This window comes from Asparagus officinalis, chromosome 4, assembly GCF_001876935.1.
Source record: "Asparagus officinalis chromosome 4, Aspof.V1, whole genome shotgun sequence".
NCBI classification, from domain to species: domain Eukaryota; kingdom Viridiplantae; phylum Streptophyta; class Magnoliopsida; order Asparagales; family Asparagaceae; genus Asparagus; species Asparagus officinalis.
Window position 1 is genome coordinate 22,860,105 of NC_033797.1, and position 11,537 is coordinate 22,871,641.

At 42.5% G+C, this 11,537-nt stretch overlaps 1 protein-coding gene across 1 annotated transcript; it reads right to left on the bottom strand.

The window, feature by feature from the left end:
• LOC109838349 lies at positions 541-9,055 on the bottom strand. Its single transcript, XM_020406800.1, has 3 exons — positions 8,814-9,055; positions 7,500-7,662; positions 541-570 (listed from the first exon to the last, which is right to left on the bottom strand). The coding sequence occupies exons 1-3, from the start codon at positions 9,038-9,040 to the stop codon at positions 541-543; spliced, it is 420 nt and encodes a 139-aa protein (XP_020262389.1). The 5' UTR covers positions 9,041-9,055.

Below are 11,537 nucleotides of genomic sequence, written 5' to 3' on the forward strand. Positions count from 1 at the left end.
TGCCGAATCACGTTAAAATTAGTTGTTTGTGTTCGTGTTATTATTTTGATTGTGTTTGGTCTTCTCTCGGCGTTTGTTTAATTTGGTCTCTCGAAGCACATCGGTTTGGTTTTGGCTTCCTACGCGCACAACATCAAGTAGGAACTCTAAAGTTCTTTTGTATCTAAATTGCAAGGAATAATAGAGATACTTATAACCCCTTCGTGTAAATTACTCTAGTTCAAGGAATTACATAACTATCTACTTGAAATTATTGTAGTTACGGGTGGGAATCGAACGAATCGAATCGAATACTGAGATGTTCATATTTGTATTTGTGCGAATTCGAACCCAAAATCAAATATCCATGTTTGAAGTATTTCGAATTCGAACTTGAATACTCAGTATTTAATAAATATTCATGAATATTCACGAATATTTATCGAATGTCAAAGTATATTCATTGCGCTAAAGAATTTAATTTTTAAATAGTATTTAAATTTGTAAATGAAAATTATTCTAAATAGTTATGATGTATATATATTTAATTCGAATATTTCATTAGAAAACAGATTTAAGATCTTTAAGTTTCTTAAAATTAGTATATAGAACTTAAGCAGAAAATATAAGTACGTTGAAAATATAAAATCATATATGTAATGATACAAATTATAAGCGATCAAATATTAAATGAATATTTGATAAGCAAATGAATCGAATATACCCATGGTTAAATTCTATTCGTTAATGGACTCCAATAATAAGTATTATTTGTTTAATGTTAAATGAACACCGTGTCGAGTATGACCAAATAGTTAGTCGAATAATTAACTAACTAATTGTTAATTATTAGGTTCGTTTCCACACCTAATTGTAGTTCAGTTTTCTTAAATTTTTTGGGTCATTTAGACACTAATCCTTCAAATCTATGAAATTGCTTATATATATTTTACTCAAATCCCAAGGAGTCTTTGCAAGTTGGTTCCCTAATATTCAAACTAGTCCTCGACTAATGTTTTCTAAACATAGAGGGATTTTCGGTGGGAGCATTAACTGATGAGCGTTCTGATCACCTATGAGCAAATTGGATCTAGAGGACCGATGTGAATTAAAGATTGGAGGGACTATTAATATCCAAGTAGTCTTTTATTTTTTAAGAGCAGAGGTTGTACATAATACATATATTATATTAGGTAATATGATGTGTAAATCAAACTTTTTCGGACTAACTACCACAGAGCAATATATACAATCTACAAAACAAGCCACAGTACTCCCAATTAATGCGTGTGACCTAACTTATAATTTGAATCATCTTTTCTGAAACAAAACACTTCCAGATACTTGGCACGTCACTCCTCCACACGCCACAACACCAACCTCCACCCAAAGATGTCCTTCAATTTCCTTTCAATTCTGTACGCGCGTGCCCGCAGCCACAACACCAACCTCCACCCAAAGATGTCCTTCAATTTCCTTTCAATTCTGTACGCGCGTGCCCGCAGCTAACTCGCTTTCACCAAATCTACCAGCCAATTCCCAATCCAACCCTGGGGGCCACCCTGAAGTAAACCACAGCTCGCGGCTCGATCCTGCCCCTCTCCTCAAGGGTAACTCCATCGAAAGTTGGGTTAATGGGTATTTAAATATAATCATGGGGTTATATGTGCAGATACCAGGTTGTAATTGTGATTTATTTAGGGGCTAAATTACAAAAGTACAACATCTATAAATAAGGGGTTATGGTCCCTAACCTAGGGTTACATTCTCTAATTCTCTACACCCCCATCTAGCTAGAGAAATTCGGTTCTAGAGAAACTCTAAGGTTAGAAGATCCAAAACCCAAAATCAAGATCAAGCAATGGATTCAGGTATAAGCTTCCGCTCTTTTAGATTTTTGTTAATCTCTTTGAATTAATCATGGCTATATGGTTTTAGATCTCAAGTTTTATGATGTAGATCTAACAAAATGATGTGTAAATCAAACTTTTTCGGACTAGGGATTTAAGTTTTATTGGGTTTTTGATCTTAAATCTCTGGTTAAAGATTCAATTTTTGGGTTCGGATGAACAGTAACGAAAATTTTCGGATGAACAGTAAAAATTTTTTTGTTCGGCTGAACAGTAACGAACAGTTTTCGGGTGAACAGTAACTGAAAAATATCCGTTGAACAGTAACTTTTTGGAATTTTTTGGATTTTTCTTTGATTTTTTCTTCAATTTTTTCCAATTCTGGATCTGTTTTGAAAATAAAAATCAAAGGTTTTTTGGGTTTGTCGGCGGCGGTTTCAATTTGAAACCCTAAGGGTTCATGGCGAAAATTAAGGAGGTGGTTACCTCAAACGAACCTCGCGTTCGTTCAATTTTAACCGAGCTTCGCGCTCAACGAACCTCGCGTTCGTTCTAAGGTGAACCTCGCGTTCAACTCAGGTGAGCGTCAAGCTCAATTTTAACGAACCTCGCGTTCGTTCTAAGGTGAACCTCGCGTTCAACTCAGGTGAGCGTCAAGCTCAATTTTAACGAACCTCGCGTTCGTTCTAAGGTGAACCTCGCGTTCAACTCAGGTGAGCGTCAAGCTCAATTTTAACGAACCTCGCGTTCGTTCTAAGGTGAACCTCGCGTTCAACTCAGGTGAGCGTCAAGCTCAATTTTAACGAACCTCGCGTTCGTTCTAAGGTGAACCTCGCGTTCAACTCAGGTGAGCGTCAAGCTCAATTTTAACGAACCTCGCGTTCGTTCTAAGGTGAACCTCGCGTTCAACTCAGGTGAGCGTCAAGCTCAATTTTAACGAACCTCGCGTTCGTTCTAAGGTGAACCTCGCGTTCAACTCAGGTGAGCGTCAAGCTCAATTTTAACGAACCTCGCGTTCGTTCTAAGGTGAACCTCGCGTTCAACTCAGGTGAGCGTCAAGCTCAATTTTAACGAACCTCGCGTTCGTTCTAAGGTGAACCTCGCGTTCAACTCAGGTGAGCGTCAAGCTCAATTTTAACGAACCTCGCGTTCGTTCTAAGGTGAACCTCGCGTTCAACTCAGGTGAGCGTCAAGCTCAATTTTAACGAACCTCGCGTTCGTTCTAAGGTGAACCTCGCGTTCAACTCAGGTGAGCGTCAAGCTCAATTTTAACGAACCTCCCTCGACGCGCAGTCCTAGAGCTGATGAGAGGAAGAGCTGATATCTCACTTTGATGAGATATCTGGCTTTTGGTTCTTGTTTCCTTTGAGAAACGAGAATTTCATTGTGATCTAATCTCTTGTTGTGCACCTTGCGCACCGGAGGTGCTGCCGAAATTTCCGCTGCGCACAACAAGTGGTATCAGAGCTCCGGGTTGGACTTGGGAGCTTGTTTGAAGGATTCGCTGAAGGATTCTTATTTGAAGATTAGATCGACAATATGGGTGAAACAAGCTCATTGGGATCGTCTCTTACGAAGACGATACATAGTTTGAGCATCAATAACATGAAGATTGATGTTCCGAAGTTCGACGGCAAGATTAATTTCGGATTGTGGAGGTGTCAGGTGATGGACGCCTTGGACGCTCAGAATTTGGAGGAGACTCTTGAGTTACAAGAGAAACCTGCCGATATGGAAGCTAAGGTTTGGAAGAAGATGAATAGTAGGGCGTGTGGAGTTATTCGGTCATGCTTGACGCCGGATCTTATTTATGACGTGATGAACGAGACTTCGGTGAAGAATATGTGGGAAACACTCAATGAAAAGTATCTTACTAAGAGCATTGAGAATCGGCTTCACTTGAAGAAGAGGTTTTACCAGTTCAAGATGAAGAGGGGAGTTTCCATTAGGGAGCATGTTAATAACTTCACAAAGCTACTTTCAGACATGGCTAATGTGGGTATCATGGTTGAGGATGAAGACAAGGCGATGCTACTTTTGTGTTCGTTGCCAGATGATGATTTTGGTACGTTTGTCCTAACTATGATTAATGGAAGAACTACTGTTAGTTACAAGGAGGTGACCTCAGCGTTGGTGAATTATGAGTTGAGGAAGAGTGTTGATGAGTCCTCCGAGAAGGCATCGGGAGATGCATTAGTAGTTCAAGGCCGTGGTTCAAACCGAAGCAGAAGGTCGCGGTCTAGAGGTGCACATCGTGGGATTCATAGGAATCAATGTGCCTTTTGTAAAGAGGATGGACATTGGAAAGCCGATTGCCCAAAGTTAGATCGAGCCGAGAAGAATAAGGGGAAAGCTGTACAAGCTCCAGAGGTGAATGTTGTCAAGACAAGTGGCAACAATTCAGATTCGGATTCTTCGGGCTATTCGTTGTCTGCACTACCGTCAGTTTGTGTTGCCAACTCTACAGAGTGGATGTTGGATTCGGGTGCTTCATACCACGTTTGCCCTAGGAGGGATTGGTTCTCTAGCTTTCAGAAGTTGGAAAGAGAGGATGTTGTGCTCATGGGTAATGGACATGCATGCTCTATTGGTGGTATTGGGACCGTTCGGATTAAGATGAGTGACGGGATGGTGCGGGAGTTGGAAGAAGTGAGGTTCGTTCCGCAGTTGTCGAAGAACATCATTTCACTAGGAGCTTTGGTGGCATCTGGCTATAAAGTGACCTTGGTGGATGCACGTTTGAAGGTCACATCGGGATCCATGATTGTGATGAAGGGCGTCAGAAGAAGCAATTTGTATTATTTGCTCGGAAGCACGACGATTGATAGGGAGATGACGACTTCATCAGATTCGGCTAGACTGTGGCGTTGTTTGATGCTGGGTTATTTGATTGGTAATGCCGTGTATGGGTTATTGAGGAGTGCTTTGACCTGCAGTTTGAAGTCCTGTGAACCCATTAGTATGAGCAAGAAGACCGAGGTGGAGTTTGGCACTTCTATCCATCATTCGAGGGGTCATCTGAGGGGTGTTCATTCAGGTATTCGGGAGCATTCCAAGGGAGCATCATTGGGAGGTAATAGGTATGTGGTTTCCGCAGTTGGGGATTGCTCTAGGCATTGGTGGGTTGCAACCAAGTCCCGTTGGTGTGAAGTCCTAGAAGCCCGTAACAAATGGAGGAAGTGTATTGGCAGAAAGGTGAAGGTACTTCAGTCTGATATTAGAAGGAGGTACAAGAGGGACCTATGTCTGCATTCGTGCCGAGCTCACGGCAATTGGAGACACTTCATTGGTGTGGAAACTTTGAGGCGACGAGGCGAGATGGCAAATTTGGGGACCTGTTCCTTTCTGGAGGAGGATCGGCGTTTGATGTCGAGCATTGGCATTGGTGTGCAGGCTACGATATGTTTGAGCCATCTTATGTATAGGTTACCGACTGCTGCATGTATAGATATGAGATCTGATGGAGCTGCTTCAGATTTTGGGTTGCGTCGGATGTTTGGCTACCCAGCACTTGGTCACATCGTGGATGTGAGATTTGATCCGATAGCACATTTGGGATTCAGAGGCGTGTTTGATTATCATGTATTGGCTTCTGACTTTGTTCTGAGCAGGTATGTCACATTTAACTCTCGGCAGGTGGAGAGTGGTGATCAGATCTTTGGGATATCGCAGCGGGTGGAGAGTGATGCTACTCCACGTTGGGTGGAGACTCCAGATCATACTGTATCATTTGGGATTCCAGCTGAGGTGACACAGACTGGGGATCATTTGGATATGGATATAGATGATGAGTTGGATTCGATTGCAGCTGATAGATGTAGTCTGGATATGGCCATTGGTTCATCTCAGGTGGAGGTGTTTGGATTGTTTCAGTTTGGGGTCATTGGAGGTGCTATCAGCCGTAGACTTGATCGTGATGTTAGAGAAGGGTTGCGAACTCTTCTATGGATTGAGGCCTTTGGAGGCCATTTGGGTGAACTACGTTCGGCTTGATTCCTTGGGCAAGAGGATACGTAGGCAGTCTTTATGATGCAGCCGGGTTTGGATTAGTTGATGGGGGTGAGATCGATTTGGAGAGCGACATCGACATTTGGGGTGAGTGTTCGCACTCCCATTTGGGTCTCAGCAAGTGAGACATTGGGTATAGTCGGTGTAGGCTCAGTTTGATTTGGTGAGTAGACACTATTTGTTTTGGGTTGAGTGTTCGCACTCCCGTTTGGGTCTCGACCTGTTGTGGATGGAATCCGTTGTCATGAGTCTGTTGCCATGGCGTACTGGATACAATAAGTGAGGCATTTGTTTTGGTTGGTGTCGGCTCAGTTTTGAAAGAAACTTCACCGAGGTGGAGAATTGTGAGCACGTGATGTGTGGGGACCACTTATAACTTGCATCCGGTTGTGAGTGGGAATTGTCCGCTGGATCTTTTGATGGCCCACCCGATTGTATGGACTATATATTCGTTTGGTTCCTAGGGTTGCGTGGAGCAGGAGGTTGGTGTTGTTTCTTTTGCGGCTGTGGAAAGGACGCAAGAGGCAGAGGGGAGATAGGAGAATTGATTGGTTGCTGCAAGGGGCGTGCAGGAGATTTGTTCTCTGTTGACTGCGGCTGAGCAAGAAAAAAAAAAGGCTTGGTTGCTGAGGTGCGCGCGAGGAGTTTTTGCTGCGGGGATTCTTTTCGGCTGCAGGAGAAAAACGCAGGCAACAGCTAGGAGATTTTGAGCAGTCCCTTTTAGGGTTTTGTGTCTTCCCCTTTTGAGAGAGATTTTGTGTGAGGGATCTGAGAGTTTGTGAGAGGGTTTAGATTGTGAGATTGTAAACCCCAGTTGTATCTCTCCCTCTAATAGTAGATCTCTCCCCTCCTTGCCCCGTGGACGGCCCCGTGGACGTAGGCAATTTGCCGAACCACGTAAAATTTGTGTTCTTGCCGTGATTTGTAATAGCTTGTAGGATCCCTCGACGCGCAGTCCTAGAGCTGACGAGAGGACCCTCGACGCGCAGTCCTAGAGCTGACGAGAGGAAGAGCTGATATCTCACTTTGATGAGATATCTGGCTTTTGGTTCTTGTTTCCTTTGAGAAGCGAGAATTTCGTTGTGATCTAATCTCTTGTTGTGCACCTTGCGCACCGGAGGTGCTGCCGAAATTTCCGCTGCGCACAACAAGTGGTATCAGAGCTCCAGGTTGGACTTGGGAGCTTGTTTGAAGGATTCGCTGAAGGATTCTTATTTGAAGGGTTAGATCGACAATATGGGTGAAGTAAGCACATCGGGATCGTCTCTTACGAAGACGATACATAGTTTGAGCATCAATAACATGAAGATTGATGTTCCGAAGTTCGACGGCAAGATTAATTTCGGATTGTGGAGGTGTCAGGTGATGGACGCCTTGGACGCTCAGAATTTGGAGGAGACTCTTGAGTTACAAGAGAAACCTGCCGAGATGGAAGCTAAGGTTTGGAAGAAGATGAATAGTAGGGCGTGTGGAGTTATTCGGTCATGCTTGACGCCGGATCTTATTTATGACGTGATGAACGAGACGTCGGCGAAGAAGATGTGGGAAACACTCAATGAAAAGTATCTTACTAAGAGCATTGAGAATCGGCTTCACTTGAAGAAGAGGTTTTACCAGTTCAAGATGAAGAGGGGAGTTTCCATTAGGGAGCATGTTAATAACTTCAACACCGGAGCTGGAGTCAGCAGGGCCGAAGACGCCGGTCTTAGGGTGCGGGCACCAGTACTTGTCGGACTCCGACGAGATCACATGGTCCGGGACCACCGCCGGCCGCACGTGCTCGTCGACGTTCTTGTCGTATGACGACGAGAAGTAAGCCACGCTCCTGTAAACACAATTAGGTAAATTACTAGGGGGTTGTCTGCAAATTTGCCAAGAATATTAGGAACAGCTGGGGCATCGTTGTACCGAACTCATGCTCAGCTATTTTCAAAAGACGAAACTGCCCGTACGGGTTCTAATTAATTACGGATATTTTCCGCCATCGATGTCCGAATCGACGGCACAGATCACGCATCGTGTTGGTTGGAGACTAGTGGCAGACACTTGTCCCTCTTGCTAATAATAGAGGAGATTCTTTTTCTCTTTTCAACTTTTTGTTTTAATTTTTTCTTTCTTCAAGAGAGTGACATTATCTTTTTACTCTTTATTTTTTGACGAACTTTGCTTTAAATAGAGGGACAAGATATTTTAATCTGACAAGATATTTTAATCTTAGTTCTATTTTGAAAATAAATAGCTAAAATAGGATATTTTCGTAGAAATCAAAGGAAAATCTAAGTTTGATTTTTTTTTTCGGAAGCAATTTTTTTCTCAGATAGAGGGAAAACATAAAAACTGTTAGTTAAACGTCCCTCTTTAGAAAAAAAAATCTCAGTAAAAAAATCTCAGAAATAGAAGAAAAGACGGCAAAATATCAGTAAAACTTTAGATCAAGCGAAAGTAATTGTCAAAATAAAGTAAAAACAAAAAAAGAAATTATAAACGCTAGGCACGCCCAAGCTGCTGTTCTTTGTACCAAGATATTAATCATAGATCTTTGCAGTGATAAGTAAGTTTACTGTAAAGGACTTTCTATTTTAGTAATCTTAACTTAGTTTTCATTAATAACTTTGTTTTTCAATAAAAGGAAATAAATCTCGGCATTTCGAAAGAGGAAATTGAAGAAAAGACAGTAAAATCTCAGTGATACGTAGATAAACCGCAAGGAATTATAAAAATAGAGAAAATTTGAAGAAAAAAATAAACCCTAAGTTTGATGCTAGATCTTCGCAGTGATAACTAGATCTGCTTCTAGTAAACAGCCTTTCGATTTTTAGTAATTCTCAGCTTAGTTTTCAACAATAAAAACCTCAAATAACATCACTCTAGAGATCTAACAGCTTATTTTGAGCTAGTTATCATCGTTGAAACTACAAAGTCGCTTCAACCCCAATAAAAAAAAATCACAAGAAAATATCTCAGGATCTAGTTCACCTCAAAGATGATCGTTGGATAGAAGCAGGATCCTTAGCTTTTACCGCCGAGATCTGGTTCGCCAATCGCTTGCCAAAGCTTCCAGCGATCACTTGCCCCTTCGAGATGGCGGCCATACAATAAAGAAAATTTTTGATTAAATTTGAAGGGAAAAGATTTAGATATCGGAGCTCAAAGAGCGAGAAGATGAAGTCCTCCTCCTCGCTATCGTCGCCCAAGTCCCTCATTTATAGTTGGAGGGTCCACCTCACGTACCCGCTCACCTATTCGCGACCGTGCTGGTTCCGTATGCCGTCAATAAACGGCGAGCGCTTCCCGTTTAAGAGAATCCCTGCTTAGTAAGCGGCAACGTTTGTCTGAACGGTGAAGGAATATTCTATAGTAGATTCTAGATACCGTCTTCTGTTAGTTAACGCCGTTTGAGGTTTTATGTTTAAGTGCTTGTAGTTTACACATTTATTTCTTTGCATCTAGTATTTTGCATTTATGACCTTTTTTATGTTTAAGTGCTTGTAGTTTACACATTTATTTCTTTGCATCTAGTATTTTGCATTTATGACCTTTTCATTGCATTTACGCCATTGCAAACTGGTAGGGTTGGGTGCGGGCCGGGTCGACCCGCAGGCTAACCCGGCCCAGCCCGCCATGGATCACGACCCAACTCGGTTTGTAATTTAAACTTAAATTAAAGGAAAGTGTTATAGTCTGCAAAAAACTAAGTATTGATTTTTCTTGAGTTGTCAACACGCGTCCCGCTCCACGCTAGATTAGACATGATCATAGTCCGGACGACTCGATCCGCTCCTGTGGCTGATTCCATAGGCCAAAAACTTACATGGCTGGCTCAAAAGGTGATACTTGCCGACCTACCTATCAGATAGAGCACACAAGCGGCTCAAAAGGTGATACTTGCCGACCTACCTATCAGATAGAGCCCACAAGCCTCCTCCCGAGCCAGGCCGAGTCGAGACTAGCTGTCACTCGACGTCATCAATCGAGTCGACCACCCTCATTCACTCAAAGCTGGGTCGACATCTTGCGAAGCTGACTCGAGAGGCGATACTTGTTGACCTATCCTCCAGGTCTAGCCCTCACGACTTCACACTCGGCCTGCTATATCAGCCAACAACTTGTGTAATCGAGTAAAAAGACAGTGTTTGTCGGCCTTCAGTCGGACAACTAGAGAGGCGGTGTATCCTCGAATCCCCTACCGACAAGCAGTCACCATCGCATTAAATGCATGGTCAAAAATCATCATTGCTCTAGTCCCAAAATTCTTCATGACTCATCAGGCTCCATCAGCACCAAACAACTGATATCGCTTTGCACTAACCACCTAGATGACCCCTGACATCCTTGGTCGACACTTCCACATGTATACAACTTCTTCTTACTTTAGAGCTATTTTTAGTTTATTGGTATCTTCTCTACTCAAGCTCAAATACTGACTTGATCGTCAGAGAAATCACCGGAGAACCCAACTTTGGTCCTCTAATGAGTGTTATTGTGTAGCTCTCTAATACAGACAGGGGACCTGTTGTGGCATTTTCAACCGTCAAATTAAGATCTCTTATCAACAACAGACAAGTATTCCACGTTACGCCTAATTTAGGCGACTCAACACTTAAGATAGCCAAGTCCAGATTCAGTCAACTCGCCGGGTCGATATCTCTCCAAAGTCGATTCAAGAGGCGGTACTTGTCGGTCTTTTCGCCACGAGCCTACCCGACTAATCATCTAGCCGACATCTTACGAGAGCCGACTCGAAAGGCGATACCTCTTAACATCCCTCCACGCGAGACAAAAGGCAACCGCAACCTCGATCTCCCCACTGACAGCGTGTCGACATCACATTAAATGTGTGATAGACGCCATCATTTCTCCATCCCAACACTATTTATGACACATGGAACCACGTCGGCTACACATGCCGTCTATCCCATCTCATCAAATGCTGAAGTGACCAGCTCAATCCGTGGCCGACACTTGTAAAGTCAAAGCTGACTCGGCCGCCAACCCTGACTCGGCTGAATAGACTAAAATGCTCCTCCTTCATTGCTATGAAAGAGAAAACTATTCTCAACACAAGGTAAGAAATTTTCTCAGTATTTTCTCCATTTCACTGCACTTAAGAACTACTACAGTTTGCCATTTTTCTCACTCAAGTACCTTGCCTCTTACGAGTTATTACATGTGAAGGGAAGAACAACTCTTCTCTGAACCAGATATTCGGAGAAGTTAGCGTCCCCTGATCAACGTCATTCTGACTAATTTATCTGTTTGATTACTTAACATCAACAAGATCGATCTTCAAAAAGAAATGAGGGAATCCACATCGCTCATATCGACCTTAAGCCCACTGGCTAAACTCGGGATTACCCACTAATCTCGCTGTTGAATCCCTAACATTCACAGAAAGTTATTAACTTTCTGTGGACGTAGATCTTCCTCTGAAGTCTGAATCACGTATATCTTTGTGTTTGTGATACTTTTTAGTATGATGTTTATCTTTGTATAATATGTATGTGTGTATATATCATTTTATATAAATAGTAAAATAGAAAAAATAATTTAAATATAATTTAATAGATACTAATACAAATTTAATATAGTTTAGAAATTAAAAATAAAAATTTTAAAAAAGTTAAAAAACCCACGAGGCGACCCACGACCTGTAGGTGGTGGGTTGTGGGCCGTGGGCCGGGGGCCGAGGCCGAACCGGCC

Bases quoted from the DNA above. Each gene is read 5' to 3' on its own strand.
- LOC109838349 (XM_020406800.1), bottom strand. From the start codon at position 9,040: ATGAGGGACTTGGGCGACGATAGCGAGGAGGAGGACTTCATCTTCTCG. The intron at 7,663-8,813 runs GTGAACTAGATC...TTGTGTTTACAG, and splicing joins ATCCAACGATCATCTTTGAG to GAGCGTGGCTTACTTCTCGT. The intron at 571-7,499 runs GTTATTAACATG...ACTAATTTTAAG, and splicing joins ACTCCAGCTCCGGTGTTGAA to AAACTTAAAGATCTTAAATC.